At 38.4% G+C, this 20,433-nt stretch overlaps 2 protein-coding genes across 15 annotated transcripts in view; one reads left to right on the top strand and one right to left on the bottom strand.

Moving 5' to 3' along the window:
- The window catches only part of nr2f1a (nuclear receptor subfamily 2, group F, member 1a), a 36,775-nt gene that overhangs the window by 5,865 nt on the left and 10,477 nt on the right, over positions 1-20,433 (top strand). For 5 of the 8 annotated variants that reach the window (XM_057832308.1, XM_057832306.1, XM_057832305.1 and 2 more), the window contains exons 3-5: positions 273-3,251; positions 15,617-15,841; positions 19,725-19,842. In XM_057832308.1, the coding sequence (XP_057688291.1) occupies positions 273-547 (275 nt within the window). In that variant the 3' untranslated portion in view covers positions 548-3,251; positions 15,617-15,841; positions 19,725-19,842. The remainder of the gene's footprint in view (positions 1-272; positions 3,252-15,616; positions 15,842-19,724; positions 19,843-20,433) is intronic. The other 3 variants (XM_057832307.1, XM_057832304.1, XM_057832309.1) reach the window with 3 other exon arrangements.
- arb2a (ARB2 cotranscriptional regulator A) overlaps positions 17,396-20,433 on the bottom strand; it is a 343,893-nt gene continuing 340,855 nt past the window's right edge. For all 7 annotated transcript variants that reach the window (XM_057832297.1, XM_057832294.1, XM_057832299.1 and 4 more), the window contains one exon: positions 17,396-19,799. In XM_057832297.1, the coding sequence (XP_057688280.1) occupies positions 19,639-19,799 (161 nt within the window). In that variant the 3' untranslated portion in view covers positions 17,396-19,638. The remainder of the gene's footprint in view (positions 19,800-20,433) is intronic.

Raw genomic sequence — 20,433 nt, 5'->3', positions numbered from 1 at the left:
AATTAGGAATAGTGTGTGTGTGTGAATGTGTACATATATATAGATGTATATAAATAACACACACACACAAACACACAGTACTTAACCCTTTCGGGGACATGTGATTATTTTTTGTCGTATGCCTAAAAAGTTATTAAAATATTTGGAAAAAAATAATGCAGTTTTAGTCTATCATAATCGTGCATGAAAGGGATATGATAAACACACACACAGTAGCTATTGAAAAAAATGTTTTGGGGTTCGATGCTGACCATCGTGTCGTCCCACCGCAGACGCTTGCGGCCTGTCGGACGCCGCCCACATCGAGAGCCTGCAAGAAAAGTCCCAGTGCGCCCTGGAAGAGTACGTGAGGAGCCAGTACCCGAACCAGCCAAGCCGTTTTGGAAAGCTCCTCCTGCGGCTGCCCTCCCTCCGCACCGTGTCTTCGTCGGTAATCGAGCAGCTCTTCTTCGTCCGCTTGGTAGGTAAAACTCCTATTGAAACCCTCATCAGGGATATGCTATTATCCGGGAGCAGCTTCAACTGGCCTTACATGTCCATCCAATGATCCTTATGACACACACAAAAAGAGAGGACACGGACCAAAATCCTCCTCTAAGAAGACTATATATGACTTTTTTTCTGACAACTTTGGAAGACTTTTGCCTCCTTCCCTTCCTCCGCTGTCTTCTGGGACTGAGATATGGAATATGTACAGAAAAATATTGGAACTGGACTTGACACCTGTGTAAATCCGCCCTCATCTTCAAGAACAATACTCGTCATTTTGTAAAATACTAGTCTTTATTTTCTTTTTTTGTAAGAAAAATTACAAACGAAATGAAAAACATCATATGCGCAGTAAGAAAAAAATGAATCAAGACTTAGCGGGAAAATAATGTTTCCAAGCAATTATAAGATTTTGTCCTGTGTCTATGTACCTCTCTCTCTCTGTTTTGTATTTTTTCTGGTTCTAAACCAGGCTTTCTGTGATTCTATACTAATAATTTTTTATATAACCTTTTGCTTCTTATAATGAGTGCGATATATGTTGTCGAAGCTATTCTCCAAGAATTAAAATTGAAGTGAGAATTTTAAAAAACAGGAAAAAATAAAGAAATTTAGACAATAAGAAACAAGTCTAATCGCTATGACAATATTACCACTGATGGTTGAATTTTTTTTCCCAACACGATGGACCTGTAACAACAAACTGACCCTATTTCCCACCCTCACCCCCCAGGACATTTTTACTGAGAGGACATCTGGGGAAACCCCACCTTGCACCCCTCACACCCCTCCCCCTCCCCCACGGCGGCCATGAGTGCGATCATCAGTCAAAGAGGAGAGACATGAAAAATCAAAAAGCACTTTTAATATATCATTTCAAATACATTTTTTGTTTGTTTCGTCTTTTGGAGAAAAAAATCATTGTTTCTTGAATTTTATTGGTTGTTGCCTTCAATTTGCTTACTCCATGATGCAGCTTTTTTTTGCAGAAAGGCTCGGTTGATGAAGTTGTGTGATGGTGACTGTATTATTAAAAAACAAATAGGCAACGATGTCTGTCCCCAAGCATTTTCCTCCATCACAGGCATGCTTTGTTGAAATATTTTTACTCACTAATGCAGTCTGAAAGTCTAACTCCCAGTTCGCTCTTGTGAACCAATGAAAACTGGCGATTCACGTTTAATATTTATATAGCAAAATGATACATAACAAATCAGAGTCACCTTCCCGTTTAAAGCGTCAACCGTGTGTTTAAATATTGACGTAGGCAAAGAAACAAAAATAGAAATAAAAGTTTCATCCGGTGCTTTCATATAGGCGTGAACAATGTGGAAAATGTATATTATTGAGTAAGCCCGTCGACATGGGGTGGTCGTGTGCGTGTGTGCGTGTGTGGGGAAAAAACATTCATTCATTGGCTGCCATTGATAGCGATAGACTTCCAATTCATTGGCGTTGAAAGCTAAAGTTTCAGTGCCATTGACAGTGCTAGACGTCCAATTTTTTTTTTATGACTCACTGCCAGCCTCTCCCAGCACCGTTGAGTGAGTTAATATCCATTATCGCGGTCGTTATCTCTAAAAGTGACGTATTTTCGTATAATTAGGAGCCAAAGACGCGCTCAAATAACTCCAAAAAGCGACGTTTGGGTGTGACATTTCTTCGATTTGCTTGTTAGCATTCTTTATCATCAGATGTGTTGCTTGTGTTTGCCTTATGGCCACATTTTCGCACGCTGATGACAGGAGGACAAGTGAACGCATCACGTTGTAATGTGCTGCTGTCGCCATACAGTATGTGTCATCTCTTATAGGGGGAGGCGATCATCACTTGATCTGTTATTCTATATAAAGAATGTACATATTGCTCGCTGTTAAGCTTGTCCTGACGTGCTCCTTCGCGTATAATGATATATGTGTGACTTGGGTCTCACTTTTTGTGTGGCATTTCTGCAAACTGGATGCTTATTGTTTAATGGATTTTAAATTTTGGTGATGTATAAGAGTTACACAGCAAATCGTGATGTGTCGTGGCAAATCTGCCTGTTTTTTTCCGGAGGTTAGCCCGCTTGATTGCATGCGGGACTATACAATGTTTGTTTGGCTTCAAAAGGAGCATGACAAAAAGCCCATGCAGGCAGGCAGGTCGTTTTCGTTTTATGTAGCTGTGGACTAAATGGTTTGCTGGGTTATTAAACGCAGCGTACAGCTGCTTGTCTCCAACATAATGTATTCGAAATCCCTCCAGAGTATAACCATCTTTTATCCTCTCGCTGAGAGCATTTTGTTGTACAATTGTTACACTACGGGCTATATAAAGCGAGCGGCACATGAAATAGTGGCATGTGGTCCTAATTAACGTTTGTGTACAGGCAATAGGAGAAAACACACCGCAGGACTCAGGAAAAGCCATTCAAATATCTTTGACGTCACCTACATGGACAGTAGTTCTAATATTTCCCCAGCAATTAATGTAATTGATGCAATTACATCAAGATGTGGGAGAAATAAATCCACTTTTGGAAGGGGGAGCTCTGGATTGGAAAGAGTTAAACAAGTATTTAGTTTTGTCGCCGGTCATTCATCAAAGCACAAGTGGAGAACTCCCAGCACGACCAACGATTAGTTTGCTTTTTACGCAAGCAGCTGGGTGCGATTTCACGTTTGAGGTGTGCAGAAAGAGGAACATTTATTATCCCGACGTGTCAGCAACATGTCCATTTGGGGCTTGATTTTAGCGAACTTTTAGGACATGCCTGTGCAGTGAGTATTTTTTAAATGATGTGACTGGTATTAATCTTCATGTTTTACTGCCTTTGACGATCGTTTGATCACCCTATTGTCAAAGTGGATTGGACGCCTATCACAGTCAGTGGCAGCCACTTAGTTGATTTATTATTTAACATTAAAGACGATAGAACAGTAGGAAGGTTGTTGATTTGTTTCCTAATATTGCCAGTGTGTTCAATGCTATAACAGTTCTATGAGTTAAAGAAAACCAATGTCAGCGCTTAATTTATGTACACAAACTAATCTCGTAATTTCACGTCACGTGCATCCCCCGGCCACGCTTTTGAGGATGTCCCTGAACGCATCACAAAGGGACACCTCGCCGTGTTAATGTTTGCGCAGGTTGTCATAGCAATGTGTCAGCTCTGGTCATGTTTCATTTCTAAGGATTTCTCGTGCGCGTGCGTAAAAGCGCACACATCCGCTACGCCGGCCGCAGATTGCTGCGTAAGCGGATCCTTTTGTGTTGATTTAGGAATACGTTTGCTGTATATAACGTTCAAGGCTGATCATATCATTGCCTGGCCAGATAAATAAAGCATTGGCCAAAAGCATCGGGTCAGCTATCGATCCGCTTTCTCTCCTCGAAAGAGAAGGGAGGCGGGGGAGGGGGAGGAGGAGAGAGTGAGAGAAAAAGGGGGAGCCCACTCATTAGCATTCCACAGCCATGGACTAAACGCTGACAACTAACAGAGATATCCAGCTCCACACCGCTGCATGCACTCGCCTTTGTCCTCTCCCCTCCTGGCCCTTCATTTCGCTCTCTCATCACACTCTTTCTTTTCTTCCTGCCTTCCCCTCTGTCTTCTCTCTTCTCTTTTGCACAAGAGCCAGAAACCTCCCCGCAAAAAAAAAAAAAAAAAAAAAAAAAAAAAAGAGGAGAGCAACGAGAAGGAGGGGTGATGTTGTAAAAGCTGTGCAGAAGTGACAGCACTAAGCGCAGCGGATTTAGTCAGGACAGATACAATTGTGTGTGACTTGACAAAATAGAAGGCGGGAGACGTTTTGAATTGAAACTGCCATTGTGGGTTATTTTAAACCAGCCCGAAAAGAGCTGTTTACTGCGCGATCATCTGTCTTTTGTGGAGAAGTGGAATTCTTTAATAATTCCTGCATAGTTGTTTTCTTCTGATATTGCATCATAAAGAAAAAAGTTTTTTTTTCCTAGAATCAGTCAGGGCTGACTGTGAATAATCATGCTTCAGTGCCGATGACGGCGGTAGACGGCCAATCCTTTTCGACTTGGAGGGATGGCAGCAATCATTCACTGACAGCCCTTCCAGTCGAAATGGATTAGACAATTATGTTATATAACACGTTAATAAAATAATCACCAGGTTATTTATTATTAGATTTTTCCAGTAAATACAAAATTTGATAGTTACTTAATGGCAATTTTAATGATTTTTGTAATAAGCGACATATAAGCAATTATTTTAAGAGCGCACGAGATGAAAAAGTACTAAAAAAATTTTAAAGTTTACGGGATTTCAAAATTTACCCAAACCTTAGACGTAAATGGTAAACCACATTTGGTCTAAAGTTTGCATCATGATGTGATTAGTTCAGTTAGAACCTGTCCCAACTTTGTTAACATGAAAAAATATATATATATAACAACAAAATGAAATGAAACAATGTAGTTGTCCAAAGATTACACGTAAAAACAAAAAACTAAACAAAAATAAATGATTCCCCAGAGTTAAGGGAAAAAATGGCCAAAACCTATAACTTTATGACAAAGCAATTAGGCCAAAGTGCACTCATTGCATGATGAAGTACAGTATATAACTTAACCAAGTAACTGCCAATCCAGGCATATATGAAATTGAGAAGTTGTATGTGGTAGTTAGTAAAAGAAAAATTATTAGTGAACGAGCCCTTTCAGTCCAAATGAATTGTACGTCTACCGCCGTCAATGGCAGCCAACTACTTAATAAGAGCTCCATGACAGCTGTTCATGTGACGCTAACTTCTCTCGCAAGTTTTCACCCCTCCCACCTTTACTCCTCCAGCAGTGTGTGCGCTGCATTGTTGTTTTAAAATATGCATGTCTCTCCGGAATGCCAGTCACGGGTCCAAACTTTGTGTCCCAACCTCCCACATGATGAAATGACCTCCCCCTCCACACACACCCCCCACCCCCCCACCCCCACACCCAAGCACTTTTTTTTCTCCAAAGCGGGCTCAAACAAAATGTCTCAATCTTCACTCTTCTTCCCGTTAGAGAACTAACACTTGTGGATGTGGGACACAGACCCCCTCCCAAAAATTAATACTTTTGCAAATGGATTAACATATGGATAGTAGGCTACGGAAATCCACATGTGTGAGCAACGTGCAAAATAAGTAAGGCTTTTAAAATTTTATTATACATACATATACATTTTTTTTTTCTTTAAATCATCCTTTCCTCCTCGTGTGCGCGTGCGGGCTTGTGTTTGTTCAGACCAACACTCTGAAATGGTGCGTGAAATGGTGAGAAAATTGACAAACCGGGATGGAGACATTGTACTTGTTCATGATGTTGACATAGATTGACGTGAGTGTATTTGATGTGCACTTGTTTAAACAGTGCATGGATGTTACACGGTGGGATATTGAAAACGTGTGATTGTGACGTAGCGGAAGTGGAAGTTTCCCCATCATGTGATGACGTAAATATAGATTGTCACACGTGACTTTAAGTTAGTTTTTTCATCTGGTCACCTGTTGATATATGATACATTGCATGCAATAATAAGGTATCAGTATAATGATTCTATATCTTTGTTCAATATAAAGAAAATTTACATTTTTAAAAATTATTTAAAAATCTCTATAATGAAAGATTTTCTTTCCGTATAGCCTCACGCGGGGATGCTTTTGGTGAATTCATATGTTATGAAGACAAAAACCCACACAGGTCTTATTCATGCTCAGCCATCTTTGTTCGAGCCTGTGAGGCTTGTTTCAGTCATTCAGTCAGGCAGAAGAATGTGTGCAAAGATATAATCCTGCAATGAACCCGATTTCCTTTTTGTGCGCTCCTTATCCTCTGTTAATAAATGTGCCGGCTTTCGACAAACTCGGTGAATTATGCATGATAGGCTTTATTTGGTTATGGGTTTCAGGTTTACAGGATATAAAGTATAAGAACATGTACACCTGGAACAGCTTCCGCTCAGTTGTGGATATATTTTAGAGTTCAACTATTTTGTGTATCCATTCACCCTGAGACTTGATTGTGCAGCCTAACTCACCATCTATGTGCTCTCGGACCAAACTTTGATTAATTGATGAGCTCATTCATGCACGAATCATATACTGTATATACATACAGGGCAGTCATTTAACTCATTGTCTGCCATTGACAGCAGTAGACGTCCAATCCATTTTGATTGACAGGGGTGAATGAAGCATTTATTTGCCCCTCCCAATCAAAATAGATTGGACGTTTAGCGCCGTCAATGGCACAGAAACATGAACACTCACCACCATTCATCCCGTTTTAAATGAATTTGACGTTTATTGCCATCAAATGACATGCAATGAATTACAAACTTTAAAAAAATATATTATTATTATTATTATTTTAAGTGTTTTGCTTCAGGCTGTAACCAGTGTGTCTGTTTTTATTCATTTCATCTATTTTTTTTTTTTTTTTAAATTAGCATTGTATTGTTATAAATGAAATGTATAATTACAAAAAATATATAGAAAATACAATAATAATTGACAATTATAAATAATAATGTAATCATAATTGCTAATATTTAATTTTTTTCTGTTACCAAAAATTGTAATTTGTCCGTTGAGGGGTTTTGGGTTAACTCACTGGTTGCTGTTGAGGGTGCTAGACGAACCAAATCAGCCCTCAAATGTGTTTTTACATTGACCACGCAGTAAATTACGCTCATTGCCTTTGACAGCAATGACACAGAAACACATCAACTTTTGAATGTTGGTTAGTTATTTGGATTACTCTTTACCAAACACTCATATTTTACTATATCTCTGTCATCCATGCATTCAAGTTATTTATTTATTTAGCAAGTCCGTGCAGTCTTCTCATTGTCCATCATCACGTTCATGGATGAATGTCATTTCCAATCGTAGTCAAAATCAGTATACCCATCTGGTTGTTTGTCATATGCCAAATTAATACATAAAACTACGGTGTTCTTTTAATTATTGGTCATTATAGCTTTATTCCAGATCCCTGCATGAACTATATCACCCCACCATGGTTGTGGACGCCCCCCCAACAACACCTCCACCACACACATACCGCCGTTGTGACTATATAGAAGACCCCCCACTCCTCATTTCCCTTAAAGAACTCTAATCTTAGCCCAGTGGTAAAAATGCGTGCGCGTGTGTTGTGTGAAGACGAGTGAGTGGGGGTCGGGAGAGAGAGAAAGAGGGGAAAAAAGGGGAGAGTAGAAAGGATGGTGAAGAGGAAGAGGAGGGGGGTGCATGGGAGGTAGAACGGAGTGGCCCTCTCTTTCCCTCTGCTGAGTGACACGACCCCTCTCTTCTCTTCAAAGGCCACGCACACATCCGCGCATGCGCATCTCATTTGAATGGAGACTGCTCGATGGTGTTTCCCCCACATCCAAATAAATGCGGCGATATTGGATTCAGGTGGGCATTGAATAGTCCCCATCTCGGTGCATCCACGCTTAGATTTAGTCCAACGCCCCCCACGCCACTCATACAACACCCCACGACCCCCACACATCTTCCAAATTCATTTGCATCCAGTGATTATATCAGTAATGAATAGCTGGCACCGTGTGATGCGGTTTGGGAGGGGGTCTTATTTGGACGGATGGGCACCAGAGTGGACACTGCCCTAAAAGGTCAGCCCTTCCTTAATGTCACAGAGGCAGGGGCGTTGGGTGGTTATTTCCTTTCCGATTTATTTTTGTTAGTTTTTTTTTTGTGTGTGTGTGTGTGTAAGAATAAATAATAAATTACAAAGCTGTCACATTGATATTTTAATGCAATTTTGACGGCGGGCAGCTGGTGAAAAAGTACTATATAAGTATGATATAACCTATATAATCTGCAAGTGCAAATTTTGAGTGTGGACATATATATATATACTGTTTATATATGTTTATCACTATGTACAGCAAATGAGCGCAATTACATGAAGGCAATTTTTGTTGTTGTTGTTATTATCCGTGGAATGTTTGTTCCTAGACTGCTTTTAAATACTTTAATGTGCATTTCAAGACATTATTGCACCACGGATGAGCAAAACACTGATTTCAAAGTGCGTTATTTTTCTAACTATGTTGGTGATTTTTTTCTTGCTTTAAAAATATCACCAAGCCGCGTGTATTTGATTCACTTTTCATTTACCAATCAATCAAAGTAACTTTATTTTTCCGCTTGGAACTTCGGTTGTGAAGAGCATAAATGCGTAATCATGACATCACATATAGTAGACAACACAGCACCGTAACCAAACCAAACAACAAAAAAGAGAGTGCAACCCCCAGGTTGTTGTGTGAGTTAAGAAAATATCTGTAAAATATAAAGAAATATGCACAAAAGTAAAATAGTAAGGACTTAAAGAAAATTTAAAAATATTAAACCACGCCAATATAAATAGATTAATAAATAGCCAACAGATCAGCTATTCACCAGACTGAAGGAACAATAAATGCACAAAGCTAGCTTTATGAATCAATTCCTGGTGCACCCCCCCCCCCACCATATATATATATACACATATATATATATATACACACATATACATACACACATATACATATACACACATATATATATATATATACACACATATACATATATACATATATATATATATATATATATATATATATATATATATATATATATATATATATATATATATATATTTTTTAATATATAATTTATTGTGTCATATATTTTGCCAATACATCTTAACCGACGTATTTATCTGCATACTGGCATATCTTTTTTTTTTTTTTTAATTTGGCCATTTAGCAAGTACTTTGTGCGGCTTTCAGTAACTGAAAAAAAAGGAAAAAAAGAATTTAACAAGTAGTCTCAAAGTTGACTTAATAGTTTTCTAACACTATTACCAAGTCCCAGTGGTCGTAATATTAGGTACACCTGCACGCTCTATATAATGATATTCAATAACACTGCCGACTGTAATGTTGTAAAGTTCTTGGCATGAGTTGCAAGCGACAAGCCGACGACAGACTATATGTTTCTCCCCTTTCACTCTTTTTTCCTTCCTTCCTTCCTCCCTTCCTGTCCGTGTCCTTTTTTCTCTCATTTCTCTCTTTCTAGTTAGTGTGTGAGCCCCTCCTCACACTCACTCGGGCTGTTATTGTTGCTAGCTTTGTTTGCTAGATGGCGCCCTGCCTTAGGGGGACCCTCTGACATTGGAACCGACGTGCTCTGCTCAAATCTCTCCATTAAGCTTACACTTTTATTAATTTTCTCATTAGATGGGGGGAAAAAATCCCCACACTATTTTTTTAAAAAACTCCATTATTTAATATGAACATTATTATCATTTATTTATCTATTTATTGTGAAACAAACATCAGGCGAATCTTTAATTTTAATGTGAACGTCTACTAATGTTTGAAAATACAGGTTTTTCCCCTTAATATTGCATGATTTAAGATTCTTAATTCCAACGTGATTTTTGTCAAAAAAAAAAAAAAAAAAAAGAGGATAAATGTGTATTCAAAGGAATTAATGCGTATTCCAACAATGCAAAATAGCTTCCAATTCGAAACATTATTTAACATGGCAATACTTTTTTTCAGGATTTGTCAAGCATAATTTTGGATTGTTTTCCCTTTTATATAAACGAATAATTATTACATTGTTTATTTTAGGTGACGACTCAAACCTAACAAACAAGTTGAATTTAAAGCCTTCATTACGTCGAAAAGGTGGTCATCTAACTTTTGTTTTAGTTCAAGTATATGAATCTACTGCTCTTGATCCACTTTGAATTAAAATAGCAACTTGTCGTTGTATGCGTGACGTTGATGGATGTGGTGGAGAGTCTGCTACAGTGATATTTAAAGAAGAAGAAAAACATAAACAATACAATAAATGAGTTGCAGGAGCAGACCAAGATTTAATAAAGAAATACATATATTTTGGTCAACAGATGTAATCAACATTTTTTTCATTAACTTTTGTTGAATATCAGTTACAGGAAATCCCGCACAAACACAGCGAGATTAAAAAAATACAAAGATACGTGATTGTGTTTTTGTCAATTTAATCATGGTGGCGTCATAGCTATAGTGTATTATTTGTTGTTTATTTCACATAACGCGTAAAATTCCAACCACTGAAAAAAACAAGTCTCACTGTGACCTTGTACCAAAAAAAAAAAAAAAAAAAAAAAAAAAAAGGGATTTTGTCTTTTAAAGCCATAACAATTCCCAACTGGAAGTGCGTTCCTTCATATTTCCCTTTTTATCCTCAAGAATGACTTACGCTTCGCCAGTATGAGCCAATTTTTGTCTTCTCCCTCTCCGTTGCTCCAATAAAGCCTTTCAAAAGCTCTATTAAACTAATTTTATAAGCAATATCAAGCCGTGTGGTTTTGGGGTTGCAGTGAATGGCTTAATTTAGTTTTACGAGATCATCCTTATTAGACCAAGCTTGTGGTTGAGAGCTTTCTTTAAAAATTCACCTGCAGACAAGGTTTCATCCCCCCTCCCATTTTCTACCTTAAATCCTGGTGTGGTCCAGCAGGTTGTCTAGTAGCTGGACCACCTGCATCCGCCCGGAGGACCCAAACACAGTAAAAGCAAGGCCCACTCTCCCTGCAGAACTACTTTTCTTCCACGCTATCATTTCATTATTAATATTTGTAGTCCCCTCGTCTTTTTTGGGTTTGTTTTTCCTACTTAACAAGCCTTCAGTCTGACACTTGCGCAAAATGCCCTCCAGGCAAAGGGTGGACTTTGGGTTCAATTAAGGCGGAATAATACATGTGAGATGACCACAGTGGCGGACTAAATAAATAATGGAAGAAAAAAAGTGTCTTTGTTTTAATGATGCTCTTTGTGTGCATCTCCGCCATCAATGTCATCCCAGGCTTATTAAAGTACTTAATACCTATCGTCTCTAATTCAATCCATTTTTGACATTCCTTTCTTTCCCTCCTCTTAATCGAATTTGCCACATTTAAGCTGCCTGCCGCGTGGATTTGGAAGCTCATAAAGCAGCCATTTGGGCTCTATATATCCTCGCGGAGTGACAGCGAATACTGAGGTTTGTCGTCATTCCTTAAGTAGAAAACAAGATATTTCTCAACCACAGTGGGATTTCGACGCATTAAAATATCTCACTGCTCTGCTGTGATAATAAAAAAAAAAAGAAGGTAGAGGAGGATTGGCGTTGGAAGTAACTTGCTGTCTGTCAGCGTGCTTAGCGGCGCACTGATATGGACGCTGGCTGCACATGCAGCAGCCTCATCTCTTGGGCTTTTAATTAACAAGCTGTCTCAAAGCTTCAGCACAGCTCCATCAAACAGCACCCCCACATCAACCGACACCCCACGAGGACCCACAAATGCAACATCGGGAAAAGTTGAGGAGGGGGAAAAAAGATAATTATGATTATTTCTAGGGCCAAACCACTAAAAATGTGGTTATTTGGTCATCCTTTAATGTGTAATAGTGTGATGCATTAATAACAAATATGTCTGAAATAAAGATATACTATATTGATGATACAAACAGGAAAGAATAGACCTTTCTCTGTCAATCATGACCACACTTGCTTATGGAGCGGCCCACGCGGGGGTAATGTGATGGCAAGGCGAGGTCACCTGGTAGGGGGCAGGAGGAGAGGGGAACGCTGTCCATGGTGCTGCGACCACCGGCCTTCTTGGATGTTCTCATCACTTTGGACAGGACAAGTTAGAAATCGATGCGGCGGAGAAACAAGACTCCCCTGATAGGTCAACACATCCGTGCTAATAAACATGCGAGGGCAATTTGAGTTTAGTGCTCGGATGTTGAAGTATTTGGGCAGAATTTGGGTTCCATTCATTAGAGAATCAATCAATCAATCAATCAATCAATCAATCAATCAATCAATCAATCAATGAAATTTGTATTTATTTTTGGTGAGCTTGATAAGAAACTATAAGTGGAAAAGCAAAAGTAATTTCGTAAAACGCAATAAAAAAAAAATAAAAAAAAAAATGTAATACTAAATTCTGCCGCATGTGTGAGAAGTTGACAAAATATTTCTCAGTCTTAAAGTTGTTATGTGTTTATTGCGTATCTCCCAAAACAAGCTCGCACGCGCACAAACATACAAGTATGTATGTGTATAAAACTTTTTTTGTTGTTGTTGTTAAAGATTCAATTCATTGATGATTATTTGTCCATTTCTGTTTGTATTAAATAGTTGCATATTTACTGGATAGCTCTCTCCACATAAAACAAAGGCAATTATGACTTTTTTTTTGTTTGTTTAGTGTTAACAACTTTTGAAGAGCACTGAAATACATTTTGTATCGTTAGTTTAACAGCATTATTGCCTGAAAAAAAAAATTAAAAAATAATACAACGAATGAGAAGAGTTGTTTCGAGAGAAGGTTTGAAGGTGTACAAGCTGACAAAGGCATATAGAAAATAGATTTGTTGTAATTATTTTTGAAAGAACATTTGTTTTTATTTCTTCACCATAAATGAAAAATTACTTGACCGTGTTAGACTTTTGTGTTCACAATCTGGTAAGTTTCCCCTTTCTCCCTTTTAGCAGAGGAAATTAACTCTCCAATCATGCAATTTTCTTTTAAAATAATATATTCAAATTTTCCCCATTTTTAAATACGGTGGTTTCACCAAAGAATTAAGTCTGCATCCTACATCAAATTAAGAATTTACATTTTGTGTTGCTTGAGTGTTTTTTTAACTGATTGCATGCATTTTTTATTGTTAATTTCAAATCCAACATCAGTCTTTCTCTGCTTCAATTTTCACGCAATATTCATTTTTGTAACTGAATCATATTTTACTAATTTTTACATATTGCATGCAGCACTTTGGCAGCAGTGCAGTATACACAGCACGTGTCATATTATTGTTGGTTTCCTGTGTCTGCAGTTGTCTAAAACATGGCATTAAAGACAAACTATTTTGCTACATATTGTTACTTTTGGGCTATATTTTTAAGTGCTGGCTATGTATATATATTTTTGGTCTCCTGTGTCTGCAGTTGTCTAAACCATGGCATTAAAGATGCTATTTTACTACATATTATATACATATGATACTTTTGGGCAATATTTTTAAGTGCTGGCTATATTGCGTTGCAATAATTTTGCATTGCACAAAAAAAAACCTTGATTTGCAAAACAACTACAATTTATAAGGATTGACAAAACACTAAGTTTAGATCTGGATTTAGCACCCCAAAACAAGAACAACCATTTGCATGACTGCAACAATATTTTTGATGACAAGTGTTATCAATTATTTTGCCATAAAAGATGAAAGTCTATTTAATTTACAGTTAAAAAAAAATGTCCCTATTTAAACACATTTCCACCAATTGTGAGCTGAATCTTCCTTTCTCACTTTTCAGGCATAGAGTGCGTTTCCTTCTGCTTTGACTCCTTTCCCAATTGTTTCACTTCTTTCTTCATACCGAGCATTAAAACGAACTGTCCATTCGCGGCGCAAGAGCGAATAAATAAATTGATTAAACATTCTGCCAATCTGTCAGCGCCTGACAGCTTTTGCTGCGGGGATAAACAGCAATAAAGTAGAGTTGGCTGGACCACCACCACACAAACACACACGCATACACACACCCTCGCCTATCATCGCCAGATTCTCCTCTTCCTCCACTTTCATCCTCCCTGCTGACTCAGGTGACAAACACAATGAGGGACATTAGAATGGCTGATCGAGGAAAGAAACGGGGAGGGGAGTGACACCACGGCGGGGGCGAGCCGGCGGCTGCGGGCCCTTTCATAACACACGTATATTAAGTCGCTTAACCACGGAGATTCCGAGCCTCGCTTGAGAAGCATGCGAAGGGAGAAGCGTGAAATGCGCATCCAAACACGCGCACAGTCTGAATGGCAATAAGTTCATCTTTTTCTCGGCCACTGCGATGAAGAAGAGGGTGCCCCTCCTCTACCTCTCTCCAATAAAAACTTCTTCGACCCACGCGCGCCGTGTTGATCCTCGGAGGGATGCGTTCACATGATGAAATCCATCTATAATGTGGAATTCCATATTGCTTTTATTGTTGTTTTAACCTAAAAGTGTGCAAAAGTCTTCTTTTAAAAGAATATTCAACTGATTTTAACCATTGACAGCGACGGACGTCCAATCCATTTGGAGTGGGAGGGTCTGGTGGCGATCGTTCGATCCCAAGTTCAAATAGATTGGACGTTTATCACCGTTAATGGCACTAAAATAGGATTATTTACTATCCTCTTCGTTCAAATAGCAACGGATTTATTTCATCATGAATCGTGTCAATATATATCACAAGTTAATTGTATGGAATTATTACTGGTCGTAGTTTATTATTTCGTTATTTTGAGAACAATAAAATGTGTTTTATAATTTATTGATCGATTATATGAAGTAAACTTTAATTTATGTTTATTAAATTTTGGCATTTTAATAATGTACATAGACTGGAATACTTTAGAGGCATATTCGTAATAACCTCACAAACTAAGTAAAAACACGTATTACTTTGTATCAATGTGAAATAACTAAGCATTCATTTATTTTATTTCGAGAAATCCATCATAGACTTATTGTTTGCAATATGCTCAAACGAAAATTATCAAGAAGTTCCTCGTACACAGAAACAAACCAAATGATGTAGCTTTAAGAAAATGATTTTCAGCGTATGATGATTGGAATTGTCTTCATTTTGAGTATTGAAACAAATATACAACTCATCTGTTTTGTTTTTGATATTTTTACTATGAAAAACGCATTGTTTCATACATATTTTTCAAGATCATAATTATATCCGTCTTATATGTCACATTAAAGTGTGACTTTGAATTCACAAAATGTGCTAATTCGATTTTTACTTTACTTTTTAACAAACGCAAAATAAAAATGTGGAGTTGGCTTTGTTTTACCGAATAGAAAAGACAATTCAAATATGAATAATTTAACCCTTTATAAGGCATTGGCTGCCATTGACGGCGCTAGATGTACAATTCAATTTTATTGGTGTCACTATTAGTTTTTAATGAGATTTATTGTATTTATTTATACTTGGAAAATGAAGAAATTGGCATGCATTATCCCTCTAAAGTATAGGCAAATCGATCCACACTTTAACATCTTTTTTTCTTCCAGATCCAGTTTGGCCTTGGAGTTTGACTCCTCTTAAACGACCGGCTCTAAATCTTAGATAAGTAATTTTTCCAAATCTATTCTTTTTAGTGCAGGAGGGAGTGTTGAGGCGCGGCAGAGTATCAGAGGAGGTGTAATTGAGGGGGCGTTGAGAGGACCGACCCTGAAAGCTGCAGATGCAAGACGTCTCAAACGTCCACTACCCGACGTCATGATGACCATAACCAGGTCTTTTTTTGCGTCGTTTTCACAAAAATGTATTATTACTCTTATTATTTTAAACAGAAAGAGGCTCATGAAGAAACTTTTTTCTCCCCCGAAATGACACCCGCAGCCAAAAGCCACTTAAGGCGGTGCCATTGACGATGATAGACGTCCAATAGCATGGCTCTTTTTATACTTCTTGTGTCTAGTAGACGTCTAATCCATTTGAACCCTCCCAGTTCAAGCTGATTGGACGTCTACAGCCGTCAGTGATGGCCAATGACCTAACGCCACACCTGTGCATTACTTCCTTTTCTCCTTTTTATCGAGCTGATTGTGGCTGAAGTGATTCCTTATTAGAATATGGAAGCCTTGTTTCCATTGGCTTAAATAGCTTCTCATGCGAGTCAATGAATATGTAATGAGTTGGAAACAAACCGGCCACTGCACGTGCGCCTCACATTTGGAAATATAAATACGATAATGCGCAAAATGCATAGTTTGGGCTGCAGTTGAGCTTCGGAGGATACATTTCCGCGTTGGAAATCTCACTCTTGATGGGCAGTGGATTGAATTGATGAGTGGGCGAGCTAGGGAGGAGGTGAGAGAAGAAAGAGCGTTCCTGCACTCCTGCTTGTTCAAGATATTTTCCCTTAGTAGGCCCGATAAAACATTGATTGTTGCAGTTAGTTGACCCGTAAAATTTGGGGGTTACTTTCCTCCTCGGAGCGGAGCATATCATTATGCAAATAGTGATGTGACAGTGATCCGCACTAGTGTGTGTGTGTGTCAGAGGGGTGACATTCCAACTGCTTTGGCGAGAGTTCATCTTGAGAGGGGATGGTGAGCGCACACAGACATAGAGGGCCAGTGCAGGCAAGCGTGACAACAACTCTCTCAACGGAATCAAACAATTGAAATATCAAACGGCAGAAAAGTTTTCCATGTCAAGCAGTCCTCCACGGGTTCACATTGGGAATTAAACACAGACAAGGAGGGGGAGAAGAAGAGATGATGCACTTAAAGGAGTCACATGAGGATTAAATGAGGCGTCGTTTCAATGCAAGGATTAAGACCTGACAAGTTGACGTGCTAATAAATTGAGCCAAAATGTGCGACGTCCAAATGCATTTTTTTGGGTAATAGATTGTCATAATTTAGTGCAAGTGAAGTGTGTGTGAGAGGTGAAGTTGACTTGTACAGTAATGAATGGAAACGAAATGAAAAGATTCATTGAAGGGGGCGTTTAATGACCTCATTGGAGGAAAACAAATAATTTAGCCGGACAGATAACGCCTTCTTTGGCTAATTTCCGAGCAGAATTTTACGGGTTTCTTTGTAAAAATATTTTATCTATTGATTCACATGTAAGATGCAAAAGTTTTGTTTTAATGAATTATTTGTCATTTTTGTTTGACTTCAGGGCACAATACAAAACACATTAAAAAAAAGGTTAATTCCACTTTTCTACATCTTAACTAGTGATAAACTGATTTAAATTCACAGCAGATTCGGCTTCAATCATCATCAATGGCACTGAAAGTTAGACAAAATGAATTCAAGTCGAACAACAGAAACTAATAACCAATGTGCAAAACTTTATTTGCATCCGAAAAGTTTTTACACTATTTTTCATGAATGATTTGACAGCAAAAATGCAAACTTTTAAAGAACTTGCGAAACATTTGAACTTAGGTAAATTAAAATATTATCGACATGGACGTGTCATAAAACATGAATGCAGGTATTTTATTAAAGAAATACAAAGACTTTTGCATGAAAAAATAATGTCTTCAAGAAAAATTGGCAAAATAAATCCTCTTTTCTTTCTTTGCAAACTGTGCTTTGGATTCTTTCATCTTCACTTCGATCTTACTTTGGCTTCTTATTAGAAGCACTGAGCCTTGTTTGTTCCCTCCAGGCAACAATATACAATTATTGAGAGTGGGGGGAAAAATGAGCAGATTTTTTCCCTCTGAAAAACAGAAAGATGAGCAACGCTATCTGGACACCAAAATCATCAAATCAAATAATAAGCAAATCATTTTTTTTTTTTTTTTGCTGAAACCAGGAGAGATGGGAATCAAATTAAAAGGAAATTAGGCCTTGAAACCATCAGCCACAGTTGTCTCATTACAGCACAAAGATAATCCTCAAAAGCATTAAACCACACACACATTTCCACACACAGACTGGGTGGGCATGAGGGAGAAATAGGATTTCACAGCTAAAAGTTAAACAATAGTCAAGACGTGAAGTGAGGGGGGAATAAGGGGAAAGTACATATTTAAGAAAGTGTCTAAGGTATCATGAGATTTAGCATTGGCTTGAGATTTCGCTAATGTCGCCACACATTAAAAGCATATTGCGTTAAGCCTTGAGTGGTTTAGGAAATTTAAAAAAAAGAAAAACGTTATCATGTTTGTGTCACATATTCCAGATTATGAGCGAGTGAGCAGCCACTTGTCACATCTAAGAACACAAGAAAAGGACTTTAGCGGAGGGGAAAATAGATATGTTGTACTTTCTCTAGCATCATTCAGGCTTAGAATATTGAGATCTTGGATTTACACACATGTGATAGTTGATTTATGGTTCATGTTCAAATGATGTATTCCTTAAATGGCGCTAAAGTTTAAGTGATTTTAAAGTTCACCTCATTGGATGCCATTAACGACTATAGATGTCCAATCTATTTTGACTGGGAAGGTAAAAACGTATTGGAAGTCTATCGCCAGCAATGGCCAGCAATCATTATCATTAAAACAAAAGGGGTATTGATGTGAGGCGTACCACAGGGGTCTTTACCAATTCCATGTCAACTTTCAGTGATGCTCCAGCAATTATTGCCTCTGCAGTTGCGCTCATTTAGAAGCAACGCAAAGCAATTGTATGAAGTTTACATGTTGACTTTCATTTCTCATCTCTTACGAAAACAATGACAACTTTTGCGTGTGTACGCCGAACATAAGGTGGTCGGGAAGGGTCGAGCCATTTGCAAATTCCAACAGAAAAATAATACAAATGCCAAAAGTTGAAACACAAATACAAAATGGCCACAATGGAAATAGACTTTTCCAGTTGGTACACTTTGGTAAATATTGCTGTGTGTCCATCTCTGCCTGAGGTTTGTCAGAAGTTGTCAAGTATAGAGATGATTGTATGACGTTAGCCACTAACATGATCAACCAGTACAGATGACTGTGACGTTAGCTGCTAACGTGAGCCAGTCAGACGTAAATGAGTGCTTGCTTCCGTTGTCAGGCATACAATGGAAGTAAGTACACACAACTGCCTAGCTAATGTTAGCAATTATTGCGGCTAACCTCATATAAGGATTTTTACATTTCTCAATTTGTATTCACCTTTGCCTCAGAGGTTTTTAGAAATAGTTACCTAGTACAGTTGGTTGTATGACGTTAGCCGCTAACTTAATCTTCCAGTCGAGATCGTTGTTTGACGTTATTCGCTTACTTCGGTCACACGGCTGACTGGCTAACATTAGCTGTTACCACGATCTCTACTGCATGACTACGTCTGAGCAGACTAAGGAAGGCTCACATAGCAATATATTTACAAATACTATGTACGGTATACATATCTAGCGTTCTAACTTGTAAGTCTACTTCCGATGTGGTCATTTTGCATTCCTATTAAGGCTATTGGGATTCGTGCATTTTCAAAGCATTTGGAATTTGCAAATTGCCTGACACTTCCTGGCCACGGTAGCAATGACACCCTGGGAGTGAGAGTGAGAATCTTACAAAAAGCTAGAAAAATACACCAAAAGTCTCTCACTCTCCAAATAATTCAGCGTTGTTTTACAACTCAAGGTGTTTGCTTTTGAGGGAGCTGCTGCGAGTGGTAACGATGTTGGATGTCTCTTCTGTCTCCTCGTCCTCTTTAGCCTCCACCACCTCGCCGAAGAACCTGAAGATGGACTCAAAGCTCATCCAGGAGGTCAACTCGTGCCGTTCTGTGCCTACACGGATGACACACACAAACACGCTTTAGCTAGAAATACTGTAAGTGTTGACTTTGTATAACAATAATATGAACCAATGATAATTTCTTAGACCTGAAGCATGAGAGTCACGATGAACTCTGACCCAGTGGTCTAATGGGACAGACTTAATATGTTATCCAAGCAGATAGCTGATAGTCAACACCATTGCTTGGTCTTCTTACCATTTCAGGACGTCCAAACAAAAGCCCAGTTATTCACAAAGGACACACTAAGTGAAACCAGTGGAGCGGTAGTGCTTCACCCTAAAGAGTCGATTGAGGGAAGTGGAGGGAGAAGTGGGGAGAAGTGAATTGGGGGGTGTATCAGGTGGGCTGGTCGTGTAGGGGTGCTAGGTTTCTTTATGACCTCGTCCAGGTTGGCCAGTTCCCAAGTTGGGGTGAAATCTGGTACATGCACCGGTCTCCCCCTTACTTATGTTACACTGGCTGAACTATGATACATTCAGATTGGAAAGAAAAAATATATTAGCTAGCAATGGACATAGAATCAATGTGCTACAGGTTCAAATTGTTACCATTCTAAAAAATGTGTATTAACCCTACAGCAACATTTGAAATGAACATATTTAACATTTATATGCGCGTACTAC

The sequence above is a fragment of the Corythoichthys intestinalis genome, chromosome 3, assembly GCF_030265065.1.
Source record: "Corythoichthys intestinalis isolate RoL2023-P3 chromosome 3, ASM3026506v1, whole genome shotgun sequence".
Lineage (NCBI taxonomy): Eukaryota > Metazoa > Chordata > Actinopteri > Syngnathiformes > Syngnathidae > Corythoichthys > Corythoichthys intestinalis.
This window is presented reverse-complemented; position numbering and strand designations above follow the sequence as displayed.